The following is a 17,919-nucleotide window of genomic DNA, read 5'->3' on the forward strand; positions in this document are numbered from 1 at the left end:
ACCTTCAGAGCCCCTCTAGAGACACATTAAAAAGGAGATAGACAGTCACAGATACTTTAGAGGTCTTATGAAGCCATTACAGACAATATTACGAGCGGTCTCTGGCAGAAACACGAGCATGAGAAGCAAGCATGACCCGGAGGCCATGGCGAGGAACCAGAATATCCGAGCCCAACCGGCAGCGTAGGTCAAAACTCCTCCAAAGATGGGACCGATGCTCGGCGCGCATGTGATGCTTTTGTCAGTGTGTTAGTTTCGTGATCGTAACAAATCACTCGATCCAATGAGAAGCTGAAAGCCTACGCAAATGAGACTGCACTGGCAAAGGTCCCTCTCTCTGCGGGAGACGCAACATCGGTAAGAACGCCATGTGCGATTGAGAACGTACCTTGAGGGAGCGTCAGCAGAGAATCAAAGATGGTACTCAATAGAGGACAATCGAGACTGCAGACCGGAGTTTGTTGCTGCCTGCAGTATCCTCAGCCCCAAAAGTGCCTGATACGTTTTGACCAAGGCGATAGCGATGTCGGCGACGATGTAGAGGGTCAGTGCTATCAGATAGACAAGACGTCAGCCCAAGACGTCCGCAGCGTCTCCAGCCAAGGTCTGTGCTATCGTCGCAACGGCCAAGTAGGATGTCACCGCTCGGTTGACCTTTTTGACCGAGACGGACAATGTCTCAGATTTCGTGTGCAGCGCAGGGTAGTATATGAAGCTGCTGAGCGTCGAAAACCAAGCCGCATAAGAGACCATGGCGACAATGCCCCATTTCTCGACTGTCGTGAAGACCGAGGAGCGGGCGACTACTTCGACAATGGGATCGTCGCTCCGTTTTTCGGATGACATCGTGTGAAGAGACTAGATCCCTGCATTTGAATCTACACTTCGACTAGCACAGCTTGTGACAATTGCCAGGGAAGAGGCGTAACAATAGCGCGGTGGAACTCTGAGAGCGCTCAAGGTTCGCTCTGGAAGCAGAAAATAGTGAGAGTATACGCAAAAGCGCGAGCGGCTGCTGCATATCCTCTCAACTAGATGTAATAGAGAGGATAAAGCCAGTAAGGCGAGGCTGAGGATATCTTGGAAGTCGATGAACACTGACGCTGCTTAGTCATGGCGAGGTACCTCCTTGTTATTATGTAATCCATCTACATTCCAGCCTTGTCCTTGATCCTTGTCAGCATCAATACCCGATGACACACGACACATTCACCATTTACCCATTCCGTCTTTTTACAAGGTTAGAATTCTGCCAAATGAAACTCTTCTGACACAGCTGGACTTGTGCTCTCACAGGAGTTGTTTGTGGTGTGTACACTCCTCGGCTGGGGACCATGAGATAACAAACCACCATGGAAGAAGCGGTTACTTTCACCACTGGCGAGACTTCGACGCCGCCTGACCTTCGGATCATCCACTACAATGATGGTACGAATACACGATTTTCAGACCAATCTTGTCTCTCAGAGACAAAGACACTGACGGATGCTGTGACAGTATATCATCTGGACTCGTCCTCGGCCGAGCCGGTAGGCGGTGTCGCCCGTTTTCAGACTCTGTGCAACTATTATCGCAATGATGGCCGATTCAAAGGACAGCCGAAACTCATCACTTTGTTCTCTGGAGATGCATTCAATCCGAGCTTGGAGAGTAGCGTCACTAAAGGTGGGTGGCAGCCATATTTGCGGCTCTCGGCGCAGTTCATGGCTTGCGAGTCAGCTGCTGTCTCCAATATGTCTGACACGCTATTATAGGCAGTCATATGGTCCCTGTTCTTAACATGATAGGCACGGATGCCGCCTGTGTCGGGGTATGATGTCCAAACCTGAAGCGGATGAGTGGTACAATTTCGCTGACGGACGGGATGTTAGAACCACGATCTCGATTTTGGAGTCAAGCAGTTTCGGAGTCTCGCTTCACGATGCACATTTCCTTGGCTTTTGGCAAATGTTCTTGGTATGGACAAATATTACCATTTTTGCTGGCAAATGTATAATTGCTAACCCGAGCTTGTAGATCCTCAGCTTGGAGAAGATGTCCCCCTTGGAAACGCAAAGAAGACAGTCATCCTTACAGCCTCGAATGGCATCAAGATCGGCCTTATCGGCCTCGTCGAACGGGAGTGGTTGGATACTATCAACTCATTACCACCGAACCTCATCTACAAATCTGTCTCGGCAACAGCGGAAGAACTCGTCCCAGGTCTACGAGAGCAAGGTGCTGAGATCATCATTGCTCTCACACATCAGCGAGAACCTAACGACAATAAGCTAGCTGAGAAGACACCAGATGGGCTGATTGATCTTGTCCTAGGCGGCCATGATCACTATTACTCACATACGTTGATCAACAGCACACATGTGTTACGATCTGGAACCGACTTCAAACAACTAAGCTATATTGAAGCACGGCGGCGGTCTGGGGAGAAAAGGAAATGGGATTTCCATATCGTCAGACGGGACATCATCTCAAGGGTGCCTGAAGATCCGGAGATGTTGCAAATCACCGCGAAGCTGACGGAATCGTTGAAAGGTAAACTTGAAAAACCTCTTGGATATACAGTGGCACCACTAGACGCGAGGTTCACCACGGTTAGACTCAAAGAGTCAAATCTGGGTAACTTTGTATGCGATCTGATGCGGTTACATTACGACGGCGATTGCTGCCTCATGGCTGCAGGCACGATTCGGGGAGATCAGGTGTATCCTCCAGGAATGCTGAAATTGAAGGACATATTAAACTGGTATGGCCGGTGTTAGACGTCGAAAGATGGATTCACAACTAACATATTGTGATAGCTTCCCATTTGAAGACCCGTGTATTGTCATACGTGTCACGGGTGAAGCACTACTAGCGGCTCTAGAGAACTCGGTGTGCGCGTATCCCGCGCTCGAAGGCCGCTTCCCTCAGGTGTCGAATATTACTTTCGAATTTGACCCTTCCCTGCCTCCCCAACACCGGATCAAGTGGAGTAAGGTCGGCGGAGAATCTATCGATCTTGAGAAGAAGTATGTTCTCGTTACGAGAGGGTATATGGGACGAGGCAAGGATGGGTTCGACTCGTTGCTCGTTCAGTCCGAAGGAGGCCAGGCAGAAGAGATTGTGTCGGAAGAGAACGGTATCCTGATCAGCATGTTGCTTCGGCAGTATTTCATGTCACTCAAGACTCTGGGCAAGTGGAAACACTGGGGCAAGAGCCTGAATAGGCATTGGAAGGGGATCCATGATGATCTGCATGAGACACACCCAGTTCTCACGTCGTCGGCGACCTCTAGAGAGAAGGTGCCTTCTAAACGCAAACGGGCAGATACTGTTGAGGTCTCTACGACGCCGCTCGACCATTCAGAGGACGAGGGCGGTCGCCATGAGATCGTGGACATACCAAGTAAATGGAGCGATGATGAAATAAGGATCATCAGACAGGTCATGCGCAAATGGCGACGACTTGCCGGGCTCAAGGGACATTCCAAGTGCTGTGATAACATGAGTGAGGAAGAGTTCCAGGTTGACTGGACCAAGGTGAGCTTTGATAACTCCGATTGAGTTGTACAGACGTCCTCGATTGTGCTAACATGGTGGTCCAGGCCATTGCACCCAGATTGGAAGGGAGGATCCAGATGACGAGGTCAGCCAAAGAAGGACATGGTCAAGACTGAAGACGTCGACGAAGTTGCAAACTCAGCCTTGTGCCTCACATGACCAAGCCTTATCTGGCACCAGACACCTCGTGCGACTCGCATCACGTACTCGCAGCAATCTGTTGGTCATTGGACGGGAAAACAGCTTTCAGCTTACGAGTGTTGGTAGGACTAGATCTCGTTCCTGCATAGTGCGGACATACTCCGCGTTGAGCCGACAGGGACCGTATTAGATGTGGGATGCCACGGAAGTGCTTCGTCGGGGATTTGCCCTGGTGTCATTTGCGTAATCCAATCAGAGACACGGCATTTGCAAAACGTTTTGGTGTGCCAGATCCCGTACTGATGCTCGGTAGGCAACAAAAAGGTATCCACAGAGTTTCAAGATTTGGTAGAAACAGACAGAGAAACAGAGAAGAATCATTTCAAGCACGCTTAGGGGTTTGCTTCGATCATACGACTATGGGACTTGTCATTCACCGAAAATCGCGGTGCTGATGGACGAAAAGGGTAGAATTGAGCGAGGGGAGAAAATGTGCGTAAATAATCCGGGCGATGAGATTGGCTCCGAGGCATCACCGGTGTCGGTAGTTTAGCGTCTGTGGTGCTCTTGGGTGTTTGGTGGGGGGCGGGAGCCATTGGGCTTACTACGCCTAAATGTAGCTCCGAGGGGCCTTGAGTAGCCTTAGGAGCCCTCACAGGTGCGAGTCTAGTTCTCTGGTCCAGGGCTTCTTCGGCTGCTGCTGACCCCATATTTCGCTTTCCAGCCAAAGAAAGAGAATCGAAAGAATCCTTCTTCTTACAAACACTTCTTCACACACCTCTTCACCCACATTCCCTCCTCTTGTTTTGCTCTACCCATTCCCCCCCATCGTTCTGACAGTTCTTCTGTCAACACTGCGCCCGTCATGGAAGCCCTACTACACCAGTCCAAGGGCGTCTGTCCTTTCTTGAAGAAAACCTCGCCTGCGACTCTCCGCTCTCTCTCCACCTCGAGCCGCCAGTCGCCAGGTGGTGGCACCATCACCAACCTGCAATTCATTGCTCGACGATGCCCTGTCATGAACAAGGCTCTGGCGGTCCAGAGTGCTCGTCTTGGTCAACGCAACTATGGCAAGGTCGCCACCGGCACTGGTGTCGTCAAGTCGTTGTTGGAGAAGAAATTGCACACCTCGGCTGAGAAAAAGGCCAGTGTTGACACCAACATGATCCGTCCGGCTCAGCACGGTATGAACTTTCCAGCTGCCTCCTGTCTCCTGTCTCCTGATGCTAATAATCTTTCAGCACCTCCCCCACAAAAGGCGCAATCGTTCGTCAAGAAGCCAGACACCTACGCCGGCCCCAGGCCCAATGCCCCACCAGCTCCGCGCTTCGACTATGATGCTTTCTACAACCATGAACTCGAGAAGAAGCACAAGGACAAGTCGTATCGCTACTTCAACAACATCAATCGCCTTGCGAAGGAATTCCCACGAGCCCACATGGCCGGCCCGGAAGAGCGGGTGACGGTCTGGTGCTCCAATGACTACCTCGGTATGGGTCGCAACAAGCATGTCCTGAAGACCATGCACGAAACTCTGGACATGTATGGAGCTGGTGCCGGAGGAACTAGAAACATTTCCGGCCACAATCAGCATGCTGTGGCCCTGGAAAAGACATTGGCCGATCTTCATGGCAAGGACGGAGCTCTGGTCTTCTCGTCCTGCTACGTCGCCAACGACGCTACGTTGGCGACCCTGGGCAGCAAATTGCCCGACTGTGTCATCCTCAGTGATAGCATGAACCATGCATCAATGATCCAAGGTATTCGTCACTCGGGTGCCAAAAAGATGGTCTTTAAACATAATGACCTCGTCGACCTTGAAGCCAAACTGGCTACTCTCCCACCCGAACAACCCAAAATCATCGCCTTTGAATCTGTCTACAGCATGTGCGGCTCAGTCGCACCTATCGAGGCCATCTGTGACTTGGCCGACAAGTACGGCGCTATTACCTTCTTGGATGAAGTCCATGCTGTTGGCATGTACGGGCCGAGAGGTGCTGGTGTGGCCGAGCACCTTGACTATGAAGTCTACGCAAACCCTACCCGAACCAAGGAATCTCAGAAGGGCAGTGTCATGGACAGAATCGACATTATCACTGGTACACTGGGTAAAGCGTATGGTTGTGTTGGTGGCTACATCGCTGGCTCCGCTGCTCTCGTTGATGCTATCCGATCCCTTGCACCTGGCTTCATCTTCACCACCAGTCTCCCACCTGCAACCATGGCCGGAGCTCGTACAGCGATTGAATATCAGGCAAGGTACCAAGGTGATCGTCGCCTTCAACAATTGCACACCCGAGCATTGAAGGACGAGTTGACCGGCCGTGGAATTCCTGTCATTCCCAACCCTTCGCACATTGTTCCTGTCCTGGTCGGTGACGCAGAAACTGCCAAGCAAGCTTCTGACATGCTCCTGTCTGACTACGGCATCTACGTCCAATCAATCAACTACCCGACCGTCCCTCGTGGCGAGGAGAGACTCCGTATCACTCCTACCCCAGGCCACACTGACGGCCTCCGGGCTGAACTCGTCGATGCGCTGGAGAACGTCTGGGAGCGCCTCAACATCAAGCGTGTCGCGGATTGGGAAGCTCAAGGAGGCTTTGTCGGTGTGGGTGTCAAGGACGCCGAGCCCGTTCAGCCTCTCTGGACCGATACCCAGCTCGCGCATGCGGCCCAAGTCGCTGAACCCGAGGTTGCCGACGAAGCGACCGAGGAGCGCGTCATGCCCATCGCGGCGGCTGCGGCTTGAGCTTTTCTTCCATACCTAGGTGTCCATCGAAAATGTGAGAATGGAAGTCACAAGTGCTCGTCGCACTCAGTCAGCGTATGAGATGGAAAGCCCACTGTAAGGGTGAGCTGCTGGGGAGATGAAAGATTTACATATTCCTTGCCTTTTTGTTTCTTTCTTTTTGAAAACGAAACAAAAGGACAAATGTCCGGCTCGTCAGCCTTTATATATATACCTACGCACACCCACATATATATTTTTCCCCTCGAGGTTTTCTTTCCCGCTTCAGGTCGCGAACTGTTGCGGACAAGACAGCAATGAGAAGACAATATATATCGCCAAGTACAGAAAAACCTTTGTGCATCGGCTATTTATCATTCTACCTATGTTGATTCATTCTTCGCCAGTGTAGTGTAAAGTGTAGAAGAGATCGCTGTGTCTCCAGAGTTTGTTGTCCTACCGGCCGACATTCCACCGTCTACAGTTTGTTTCGTCTGTCTCTCTGTACCTCAGGTACTAGAGGTAGTCATTACAGTTTGACTGGAGTTCCTTTCTTTTTGTCCAGTACCTGACAAAAGGGTCGCGAGATTTTAAAAGTACTCGGTAGTACACTCGGTGACTAGGTATGTTCTTGCATTTTCCGACATGACAACGACAGCGCTGTTTGACCGACGAGAGATTTACACCCGGTTCTGTTTCAACCTCAATCTCTCTACCTCCTCATCTCCTACTTGGTCTTCCTGCACTGATCTTTGGAAACTCGACAGGGAACCTCAACTTGGCGAACCGTGGCTTCTTCACACCACCGGCACCATCCTCGTCCGTCGCCTTCTTGCCCTTGCCCACCTTTTCCCAACCGTACTTGGTGAGTTCGTTGTCCGTCAACGTCTCCATGCGGCACCCCAGCTCGCGGTAGTATTTGCCGACTTCGGCCGGTTGAAGGGCCAGGTCGAGACCAATGTCGCTCGGCTCGGTGACGAGGACGTTGACGTCTGCGCCCGGCGTCCACTTTGGCGGCGGGATGTGCAGGGTCAAGGCGAGTATGGTGGTGGTGAGCAGCGTGCGTGCGTGTGCCGTCGGCAGCGAGTTCGGGAAGAAGGCATGTAGAAGCTTCGAGAGAAAGGCCGAACCCAGGTGCGTGTCGGAAATGGTGGACTCTGGCCACTTCTCCGGTTGTGGGATCGTCCGGCGCGGAGGGAGGCGGGATACGTAGACGTACAGTTCGAGGAGGATGGTGATGTAGTGCAAAAGCTGGAGCGGGAGGAGCGTGTGTTCGTTTTGCTGGTCGATGTGCAAAGCCGTCAAGGGTTTCACCCGGTGAGCCACGTATCGGAACCGCGAGTTGATTTCTTTCGAGGCCGAAATACGGTCGATCCATGGTTGGATGCGCATCTGGGACAGGGTTGTGTGAGCCGGGCCCGGATGCACAAGCACGGACAGAGGGTAGACATCCTTGATCTCGTCCGTGGTGAGGTCGGCGGGCGGGAGAGGTTTGTTAGACCGGTCCGCCGCCGCCGATAACACGGGGGCGTCTTCTTCTTTGATGGACGAGAGGATGGCGGTCGAGAGAGGGTCGTCGTCTTCTGCTCTCGCAAGGAGTCGGTTTTCGGCCATCGACGCCACGGCCTTTCGCGACTTCTTGGTACCGAAGGCTTCGGTCAACGCGGCCCGAGAGGAAGACGCCGGTTGGGAAAGTTGGGCTTCTGCGTCGGACGTGTCTGCGGATTCGTCGGGTGCGGCCTGGCGGACGCTGCTTCGCACGGTCATTTTCTTCGCCGGGATCACGCTCAGTTTGTTACTCGAGGGGTCAAAGACAGCGATGTAGTGCTTGGTGTGTTTGTCGGCGACAGAGGTCGTCTTGCTTTCGGTTGCGAGGTGGTCGATTGTCGGGTGCGACGAGGAGTGAAGGAGGAGCGACGATCGTCCGGAGCCCTTCTTGGAGTAGGCGTCAAAGTTGAGGTCAGAAGGGAGGAATACGCCAGGCGAGTGTGCTATGATCAAGTCAGCCAGTGCGACGGGCTTGGGACACGTAGGTAGACATGGTTGGTGTGAGGTCGTTGTCGACATACCTACGACTGGTTGGGCATCGTCAGCGCCGGAAACATGCTTGACTTTGACCGTGTTGGTCTGGGCCTTTTTGGCTGGCCTCTCTCCATCTTGAGCAGATGCTTTGCGCTTCTTCTCCTTGACGGCCATCCTAGGCTGGTTTTGTGTCTGTATGGCGACTGAAAGGTAGTGATAGGAGATCAAACGATGCGTACAATTTGCAGGTTGTCGTCGAGTTCTCCGACTGCGAATTCGAAAACTTTTTAGTGGAACCCGCCAAAGAGCGTCGAGAGAACCCCACCCCACAAGACGTCACAACAAGACCGTACGATCAAGCTGTCGACGAGAGACCACGAGCCGAACAGCTGGAGCTCGGAGATTCCTACGACGTGAGGCAGTAGTACAGTAACCACGAATTGCTACAAGCGGAAGCACGAGAATGCACAAGCAAGAAGAAAATTGATCAAATCTTTGCTGCATTGACATATGAAGCAGAGTGCAACGCCGACTGGACGACATTGGGAACACTCGCTAGCTATTTCAAAGAACTGATCTTTAAGGGTGAGCCAGAGTCTTCGACATGTTGTGTGTTAATTGCCTGAAGTGTTTCTCCGTTCCGAATCCTCCATTGTCATGTCCGAGACATCATAAGCAATCCATCAGAAAGCTCCATGAGGTTTGACCATCCTCCACTCCTCTTACACAAGCATCCCACACGTGAGATGCCCAAACGGTAAGGCCGTTTCTTCATGAGACCATAGTTCCTCCATAGCGATTGATGACACGCCGCCGAAGTGAACATTGGTCGAGGTTGCGTAGCCGTAAATTACTGTCGAGTCCAGGTACTAGCTCGACAGCGAAGAATCATTGACATTGGTCGAGAGGGAGGGTGTGATGGAGCAGTTGACGCGATTACTTGCTGTGGGAGAGGTCAATTGACTGATCACAAGCTACTACACCAAAGTGGTAGAACATACCTGCGGGCTCTCGTCTTGCGCCTCTTACGCTTAAGGCGACGGACTCGCTTCTTTCTCCATTTCGCTCTCATCTTCGGTCAAATTCGACTGTGGTGGGTTAGCATATGTCCATTGCATTCGACAAGAGCGACCAAAGAAAGTCTTGGGCCTCAAGGCATACGTACAGAATAGTCTCGAGGATGAGTTGCTTGTGAGAGAGATTGGGAAGGAAAGCGTAGAAGCAATTTAGAGGTCGCTATGAACGTCTGTGTCCTTGGCGCCTTGGCATGTTTGTGGGTGACCGAACTCGGAGACCAGTCACGTGGGCGATGCGGTCATAACCCGTCGAGGTTGGAGCGTACTCGTACTCCGTACTTGCTTCCTTAACACCAACACCTCTCTGCCTTCCATGCAATGATGCCACTCTACCTAGATGTACATTGTTAGGAATCCGAATGGTCTCAACTAATTAACTCTGGCTGCTTCATGTGCCGCGATCGCTTGCCAATTGTGATTCTTCCTCATTGAACGTGTTCTCTTCGCGGTGTCATTACTCTGGTCAGTTGTGTTTATCTTCAATCATGGGCTTCTTCCCCTGTTCTGGCGTACATCGTTTGAGCAGCAATTTGTGTTCTTCCTCGAAACCTCAGCTTGCAGGTACACTCGTTCATAAAGATCATACAGGTCAGGTACTTGCTCGTCCGTATCCCTTTCTTCTGTATGTGTGACCGGTATAAGATACTAGCCTTGACAGGAAAGGAAATATTCGCAAATGAAGAAATCATCATCGGCCGTGATAGAAATCGATGCCAGTACATCATTGAAGACCCCTACATCTCGAAACGTCATATCAGAGTTTACACTGTCGTCTACGAGAATGACGATCTCGATGGTACCGAATCTCTCGTCTATGTAGAGGATCTTTCACAAAACGGCACTTATTGGAATGGCTCAACGATTGGTAGAGGGAATGGGGGCTACTTGTTGAGCGACGGAGACGTGTTGAGACTCAGTCGCCTCACAACTTTTACTTTCCACACAGTGGCAAACAGCTCATTCAACCCCAACTTTGACTTTACGCGGGAGAGGGAGATGGAAGTACGGTCCTTTCATTTTGTTCCCGCCTTCACTATTGCTAACAGGAATAGAAATTTCGGAGGGACTATGTCATAACAGACAGATTGCTCGGTGCTGGGACATTTGGCAGAGTCTTCATGGCCATCGAACAGCATGCACGAGCTCAAGTTGCCTGCAAAGTTGTCGAGTTACGAAAGATTGGAAGGGGTCGTTCGAGGTATGGACCCCCTGAGCGTCCGGTGCCCGCGGAAGACGTCGACATTTTGGTTCAACAACAGAAAATCAAGGCTTGGGGCGAGCAGAAACGAGAGAACCATCTCGAGGAGAAGTTAAAGCTGTACTTTCGAGAGATCGAGATATTAGCCTCGATCAGCCACGTTAGTAGGCAAAAACATTGTCTATTGCAAGCTAACTTAGAGGTGCAGCCGAACATCATTGGTGTCGAGAAGGTCTATGTGACACAAAACACAATGTATGGAACTTTATTTAGTATCTCATCTCTTCAAAGCTGACTGCCGACTTATCAAGATACATGATGCAAACCCTTATCACAGCCGGCGACCTATTTTCCTATATCGATTGCAAGAATGGACGACTGCTCGAAGTCGAAGCAGCGGTCATAATACGCCAGATCCTCATTGCTTTGGCCTTTCTGCACAAAAACAATATCGTCCATAGGGACATCAAACCGGAAAACATCCTTATGACGAGCTTAGCTACCGGCAGCCGAGTGGTTCTGACCGACTTTGGAGCAGCCCGACGCATAGCCAATCCACGATCTCGTATGCAGACGGCACTGGGTACCCGCGAATATGCTGCTCCGTATGCTTGACAGCTTCGTAAGGAGATTCTTCGCTAATATCTTGATAGCGAACAGTCACACCAAGAGAATCGACCTGGAAGAGCTGGATACACCAGGGCCGTAGACATGTGGTCTGTCGGTTGCGTTACAGTCGTTCTTCTTACGGGTGGAATGGCTTTCTGCGATCCTGTCACAAATTCGTACTCCGAATCCCTCGCGAGAGAATGTAACCTAGACTCTTTGCAGGAAACCCCAGAATGGCAAAACATCAGAGAACGACCGAAGGACTTCATCAGCAAATTGCTTGTACTCGATGAAGCATCAAGACCGTCGGCTGAAGAAGCCTTGAAGCACCCATGGTTTTCCAATGACCTACATCGAGATGATTTCGAACATCTGTATCAAAGAACGATCAAACATTGGCACCCACGCACACCAAAGTTACCATTGGTCGATTTCAAAGAAGGTGGCGTTTGTTATAAATACATGACAACCTCATCAGACCAGCGCGACTTAAGCAAAAAGTGGCTTTAGAAAAGCCAGAAGCCAGTCGAACCACCGTACAAGCCATTTCCAAGACAGATGCATCTTGCGCTTTGGGCCCAAGGGGATCCCAAAGGCAGATTGAGACAAGAAGTTATTGATGCTGTCGAGAGTTGGGGTATTCGCTCGCCCCGAATCGCCCAAGAGCTTTTGAAGCAATCCTACCAGAAAGAGGCTACGAAGACATCAAGTTACTGGGATCGCCGTGGCCAAGACACAAACACCATGAGAGATAAGAGAGTGAAATTACCCACAAGGACACTCAAGGCACCTGCCCAAGAGCTGCAAAGCGAAATCAAAGTCAAGCCAATGGAAGTTTCTGATGACAAGGCATTTGAAGAACCACTTACCCCAAAGCCTCCAAGAGTACTCAAAAGACGAGCGAGTTCCGCACCCCCAATGGCATGCAATGGGTTTGAGGAGACAAAATACACTAACAGCGCTACGGACGACAGCATGGATCCTAGAGACGATGCAAAGTTCGACAGCTGGGACGGTGCTCAACATGAAGCGTCTTCCATGGCAGCTGGATACGAAGTGTCCTCACGGGCAGGCGACGCAAGTACCAGTTCTTCTATTCATAATTATAGCGACATGCATCGAGGAATAGGTCTCAGACCTCTAAATAATTCAAACCGACTCAGGAGGAGGACTGGAACATTACCCAGCAATCAACGGAAGAAGCAGCAGCATCGGGGGTCTATCTTTGACTTGGTCGAGGACGACGTCAACACTAAGACTCGGCAGGAGAAGATTGCTACATCAATAGACCGACCCAAACCACCAGTCACGAACAATTTCAGCCCACGAAACCTATACCTTCCACGATAAGTAGTTGGAGGTTGACGACAGACAGCAAAATGAGGTCAACCAGAGCCCGGAGCATTAATATGTAGACAGATCTTTTGTTACAGTCATGCTAGCCATGAAATGTTTTGGGACCTGGGCCAGAAGAAGCAAGATAGATGGATTGATCAATATTGTTTGTTGTTTTCAACGTTAACGGCAAAAGTAGAGGGGAAAAAAGAGATAGATGTTGAACGACCGAGGCAATCAGGCCATTTTGTTGGCATCCTGTATGGGCACCTTCACTCCCGTTCCTTCACTCCCATCATCCAGACTCTTTTTGTCCTTTTCTTTTTCGTTAAGGATTGCCGCACCCAGAGGCAAACCTTTATCTTCGGCCTCGACGGCACTCATGACACCGGTTTGGGGGCCGGTGAAGTTTTTCCTCCCGTCAAAGACCCAAGTCACGACGCTGATCAGACCGATGATTCCGAAGGCGGCACTGCAATAGTTCATGTTGTCGGCCGTGACGGGGCCCGCCTGGGGGAAGTTGAAGTCGATGCCGGCAAAGACCAAGAACACCAACCCGACGGCGTTGACCAGGGGGCTCCACTTGCCCAGGGTGTAGGCGCCCGGGATGGTCTTTTCGTGGCCGGTGAAGTAACTCCACAGGCGGACGAAAAGCGGCATGGCGTAACTGACGTAGAAGCCGAAGGTGGCGATGGAGATGACGGTGCTGAAGCCTTCGTAGCTGGCAAAGTAGATGCTGTTGAGTCCCATCTGGATCGCGCAGCACAGGAGGATGCTGTAGACGGGGACCTGGGATTTCCTGTCGACCCTGGCAAAGACGCCGGAGAAGGGCAGGCCGTGGTCGCGCGCGAAGGCCCACAGGGCCCGGGAGCCCTCGGCCATGAGGCTGTTGGCGCAGATCAGGACGATGACGGTGACGAGGCTGGCGAGCGCCGTGGCCCCGCTGGTGCTGCCGGTCGAGTCGTGGAAGATCTGGATCAGGGGTACGCCGGTGCTGGTGTTGGCCGTGGCCTCGAGGTCGCCGATGCAGAAAAAGGCCGAGATCAAAAAGACGAAACCGGTAAAGGCGCCGAGGAAGACGGAGAGGATGATGGCCTGCGGGGCCTCTTTGGCCGGGTTGAGCATTTCTTCGGTCATGCTGAGGATGGATTTGACGTGTTAGTAACCTCGTGTGAACAGCAAGGAAAGGTGATGATGATAAGAGGGGGGGAGGGAAAGGGAGAGGGGTAGTGTAGTAGGTGGTAACTTACTGCGCAGGAGCATCATAACAACACATTCCAAACAAGGTCTGCAAAAGACCAATCATGACGCCCATCCCCGCCGAAGAGAACCCCGTCTGGTTCTGAAAGTCCTTGAACACGAAGCTGGCGGATTGTTTGTGGTCGTTGCAGGCCAGGATGGTGATGATGACGACGAAAAAGGACACGACGTTCCAGATGACGGCGAAGGTGGAGATTTGGTTCAGGTAGCGAGACAGGAAGATGTTGACGGTCGCGGCGGTCAGAGCCATGAGGTAAGTCACGAGGACGCAGTGCCACCTTTGGATCTCGTAGTCGGGGTAATTGAGGTTCGCCATCCCCAGGAGAAAGTTGGATCCGATCTGTAGTATTACGAGGGCCCAGTGTCAGCGGGAGTAAGCACAGTTTGAAAAAGGAGACCAGAGAGAGAGAGAGAAGACTGACAAAGTTATTGACCGCTCCCATGGCGACGATACCGGTACACATGAACCATCCCGTCACCCACGCTGCTCCTCGAGCGTACTTGGGAGGGGCCAGGATGGCCACCCAACTGTATTGTCCACCTGCCGTGGGGTATGCCTGTGTATGGTTGTGGTTGTGTCAGCGGCGATTCTATTCCTCATAGAGTACGAAACAGATATGACGCTGGAGAAGTCATGGGCAAGATAAGAAGGGTACTCACTGAACACATTTCTGCAAAGGAGTACGCCACCGTCAAAGACAACAGACATATACCCAGCCACGACCACACCATGACCGGAGGACCACCGGACACGATACCGAGGATCAAAGTTCCGCCCAGGGCGGTCCAGCACGTCACGATGGAAAAGCTGAAGCCCACCATTCCGAGTAGAGAAAAGGATCGTTTGAGCTCTGTGTAGGAAGGGCAAAAAAAATGTCAGTGTGATGGTTTGAAGACGGTCAAAGTGGGCAGACAAGGATGGGGGAAGAAAATCTTTGGGTCGAATTTGGTGTTAAGAATTCGAGGGAAGTTCATTTCATACCTTGTTCATAACCAAGTTTGGCGAGTTGAGCTTCATTTCCCAGGTTCGGGTCAAAAACTTGACTTTCTTTCCCACCATGGACGATGGACGACAATCGGCGCGCGGCCATGTTGTTGGTTGGTTGGTTGTTTGGTAGGTAGGGTATCGAGTCGACGTCCAATCGAGTAGAAGAATTACAAGTGGTTGGCCCGAGAGACTGTTGAAGTGATCACAAGGCGGAGGAGGAGGAGGAGGAGGAGGAGGAGGAGGAAGAGGAGGAAGAGGAGGAAGGGCGTGTCGCCAGGTCGGAGGGGAAGAATGGGGGAAAGGTAGAAGTTAGAAGTCGAAGGAAAGGATGACACAGACAGTTAGATAGTAAATAGTTGGTATTCACCAAAAAAAAAGAGGAAATGTACACACTCTCAAAATAGTTTGTGAACAGGGAACTCGGTTGGATTAAATACTTACAGTGTACGGAGTATATACATACATATTATATATGTATATACCGAGTACAAACCTTCTTGGTGACCCGTAACGAGAGACGGAATCAAAAGGGCGAGATCCTATTGGAATCTCTTATCTTTGGGACAAGGGCGAGGAAGGACGATGGTGACGACGATGTCGGGCCATGTGCGAAGTGGAAACGATGAATGCGAGTGGGTTTGACCGCTCAACTGCACCTCTTTACTCCGTGTACTCCGTTACGAGGTACAAGAGATTCGTTATCGGTGATTCACGATTTGATGGGAGCGGAGTAAGTTTGGGTGGCGTAGGCAAGTCACCGTCCGTCCCTTTCGTAGCGGTTGCTGCCATCCATCGCTTGGGTTGTTTGGGGATGAAATTTCAGTCCACGGAGGGTACGGAGTAGTAGGGTAGTAAAAAGGAGATGAGCGACATACAAGAGTTCGAAAAAAAGGAAGACGAAGGAGTAGAGCGTCTTCGACCATCTCTTTTCTTTTATGGAGAATCAATAAAGGCTCAAGACGGGATGGCTGGACGGTGCCATGGGTCTCCTTTCTTTTTTTAAAGGTCTCAAGACGTTGATCTTCCACGCCGTCGATGCTTGTTACTTTTCTGGAGTGTCCAATCAACCCAATTCACCAGGAAATGATCTCTCTCTGTCTCTCTCGTCTGGTATTGAGAGCATGATGATGATGATGATGATGACGACGAGTCCGTCTGTTGGAGGACAGGAGTTTCTTCTCATGCATGTGTCTCATCAACACCGCCCAGTGCAAGGCTGGAGGTCTTCACACCAAGCAACAACGTCTCATTTCACATCCGCTGTATCTAGTTGATGTGGATTGCTGTGGATTTCGACCGAGACCCACGGACCTGGGAACCCAGAACGGAGATTCCCACTCCTTACATATTAGACTTATCAGTGTGGAAGACTCATACTGTACCTTGGTGGTTATCAATCTATTCATCTCCTTTTAGACATGATTTTATTAATTTCAATCGTCGTCGGGTTCTGTTACTCGTAGTTGTACATCTAGACGACAACCTCTTCTCGAGTCATGAGCTAATCAAAGATTCCATTACCACTCACAACCTTATAAAAGTGTGTAGAGAGAGAGAGAGAGAGAGAGAACCTTTACTTCCTTTGTAATAATCCAGATATCAATACTCTGTATCGTAACCTCCATCAAAGACATTTTCCTCCCTTTTAATATCCAATCATTTCACTGACTCACACCATATACCACATCACACACATACACACACAAACACACACAAACATAACCTCACAGAGTTACCTTAAAGGTAGGTAATCAAACATAGCTATATCCTGCCTCTCTCACTTCCTGCCGGCGGTGGCCATCTCATACCTCTCCCCGTACGCGTCCACCCACGCCTGGACCACGTCGCCCGCCGGGCCGGGCGCGATCATCTCCCTGCCCTCCCTCCAGCCGGTTTCCACCTCGTCCATGAACTCGTCCACGCTCATGGCCCTCTTGTTCTTGGCCCTGGTGTTGTCCCCGGGGTCGGTTCGTTCGCGGTGCAGGTCGGTCGTCACCGTCGGCGGGGCGATCTCCACGACCCTCAACCACCTCCCCCTCCGGCTGCCCCGGTACTGCGTCCTCAGGTTCATGGTGAAGAAGTGGACCCACGCCTTGGTCCCGTTGTACACCGGGTTGATGACGCTGCTGGGCAGGAAACCCAGCACGCTCGACACGTTCATGATGACCCCGCCGTCCCGCCGGTCCAGCAGGTGAGGCAGGAACCTCAGCGTCAGGTGCATCACCCCGCGGATGTTGGTGTCGATCTCCTGGTCGGCCTTTTCCAGGTCGAACCCGTACTCCTGCGCGCCGTCCTCCCCGACCCCGGGGAACTGGAACGGCCGCTGCACGCCCGCGTTGTTCACCAAACAATTGACCTCGGGGTGCGCCGCGAGGATGCGCTCCGAAATGTCCACGACCGCGTCCGAGTTGCCCGTGTCGAGCACGTAGTACGCCGTCGCACCGATCTCCGACGCCGTCCTCTCGAGTTTGGACTCGGTGCGGCCGACGATGATGACGCCCTTGCCGTGCCGGAGCAGCCGTTCCGCCATGGCCCGACCGATCCCACCGGCGCCGCCCGTGATGACGGCCGTGTCGATGAGGTCCAGTGTCGATTGACTCACGGTTCGTGTATGTGACATTTTGGGATCCCGATTCTGATGTTTGATTTTTTGACCTTTGATTTCTTTCGTCTCGTGGTCCCTATTCCGTATGAGTTGCTTGACTCCCGCACGCAAAGTCGTTCCAGGCGATATGTACGAGTCGACTGATTGTCACCTAAATAGCTGATTTACTTGTTCCTCGTATTTGTTTCCTCAGTGACAAAGACACAGCACACATATGGCTCAAAAATCAGATCCAAGACGGGCCGTGGGATGCGGGCAGGCAAAGCCTCTCAATTACACCCTCATGCCAATCACGAGAAACGAGAAACAAAAATCAAGACAATACAATGCAAAACGTGGTGTTGAGAGATCATAAGACAGGCTGGATGCCCAATCCGGAGATATCAGGTGACACTTTTGACTGTATATGTAGCT

At 51.5% G+C, this 17,919-nt stretch overlaps 7 protein-coding genes across 8 annotated transcripts; 3 read left to right on the forward strand and 4 right to left on the reverse strand.

Moving 5' to 3' along the window:
• Positions 1-45: 45 nt before the first annotated feature.
• PV06_05747 (uncharacterized protein) lies at positions 46-846 on the reverse strand (the record flags this gene model as incomplete). The annotated part of the gene is made up of 3 exons (XM_016406786.1): positions 46-235; positions 304-464; positions 583-846. 3 exons carry the CDS (start codon positions 844-846, stop codon positions 46-48), a joined length of 615 nt encoding a protein of 204 aa, XP_016262390.1.
• Positions 847-1,145: 299 nt separating this feature from the next.
• PV06_05748 lies at positions 1,146-3,883 on the forward strand (the record flags this gene model as incomplete). Of its 2 annotated transcripts, XM_016406787.1 has the most annotated exons (7): positions 1,146-1,428; positions 1,498-1,665; positions 1,755-1,810; positions 1,872-1,956; positions 2,017-2,743; positions 2,799-3,519; positions 3,585-3,883. In XM_016406787.1, the coding sequence occupies 7 exons, from the start codon at positions 1,353-1,355 to the stop codon at positions 3,654-3,656; spliced, it is 1,905 nt and encodes a 634-aa protein (XP_016262391.1). In that variant the 3' UTR covers positions 3,657-3,883. The 2 variants fall into 2 exon arrangements, with proteins under 2 accessions (XP_016262391.1, XP_016262392.1); XM_016406788.1 differs by lacking the exon at positions 3,585-3,883 and having other exon boundaries at positions 1,353-1,428; positions 2,799-3,547.
• Positions 3,884-4,388: 505 nt separating this feature from the next.
• Positions 4,389-6,780, forward strand: PV06_05749 (5-aminolevulinate synthase, mitochondrial). Its single transcript, XM_016406789.1, has 2 exons — positions 4,389-4,865; positions 4,923-6,780. The coding sequence occupies exons 1-2, from the start codon at positions 4,547-4,549 to the stop codon at positions 6,431-6,433; spliced, it is 1,830 nt and encodes a 609-aa protein (XP_016262393.1). The 5' UTR covers positions 4,389-4,546; the 3' UTR covers positions 6,434-6,780.
• PV06_05750 (uncharacterized protein) lies at positions 6,710-8,664 on the reverse strand. The gene is made up of 2 exons (XM_016406790.1): positions 8,482-8,664; positions 6,710-8,403 (listed from the first exon to the last, which is right to left on the reverse strand). The coding sequence occupies exons 1-2, from the start codon at positions 8,606-8,608 to the stop codon at positions 7,133-7,135; spliced, it is 1,398 nt and encodes a 465-aa protein (XP_016262394.1). The 5' UTR covers positions 8,609-8,664; the 3' UTR covers positions 6,710-7,132.
• Positions 8,665-9,938: 1,274 nt separating this feature from the next.
• Positions 9,939-12,667, forward strand: PV06_05751 (uncharacterized protein; the record flags this gene model as incomplete). The annotated part of the gene is made up of 6 exons (XM_016406791.1): positions 9,939-10,512; positions 10,563-10,868; positions 10,917-10,963; positions 11,020-11,313; positions 11,362-11,764; positions 11,828-12,667. The coding sequence occupies exons 1-6, from the start codon at positions 10,135-10,137 to the stop codon at positions 12,665-12,667; spliced, it is 2,268 nt and encodes a 755-aa protein (XP_016262395.1). The 5' UTR covers positions 9,939-10,134.
• Positions 12,668-12,755: 88 nt separating this feature from the next.
• PV06_05752 (uncharacterized protein) lies at positions 12,756-15,786 on the reverse strand. The gene is made up of 5 exons (XM_016406792.1): positions 14,895-15,786; positions 14,573-14,763; positions 14,335-14,469; positions 13,903-14,252; positions 12,756-13,790 (listed from the first exon to the last, which is right to left on the reverse strand). Exons 1-5 carry the CDS (start codon positions 15,001-15,003, stop codon positions 12,890-12,892), a joined length of 1,686 nt encoding a protein of 561 aa, XP_016262396.1. The 5' UTR covers positions 15,004-15,786; the 3' UTR covers positions 12,756-12,889.
• A 502-nt stretch (positions 15,787-16,288) lies between these two features.
• On the reverse strand, positions 16,289-17,831 carry PV06_05753 (uncharacterized protein). Its single transcript, XM_016406793.1, has one exon. It carries the CDS (start codon positions 17,518-17,520, stop codon positions 16,678-16,680), a length of 843 nt encoding a protein of 280 aa, XP_016262397.1. The 5' UTR covers positions 17,521-17,831; the 3' UTR covers positions 16,289-16,677.
• Positions 17,832-17,919: the final 88 nt, after the last annotated feature.

The sequence above is a fragment of the Exophiala oligosperma genome (assembly GCF_000835515.1).
Source record: "Exophiala oligosperma strain CBS 72588 unplaced genomic scaffold supercont1.5, whole genome shotgun sequence".
Lineage (NCBI taxonomy): Eukaryota > Fungi > Ascomycota > Eurotiomycetes > Chaetothyriales > Herpotrichiellaceae > Exophiala > Exophiala oligosperma.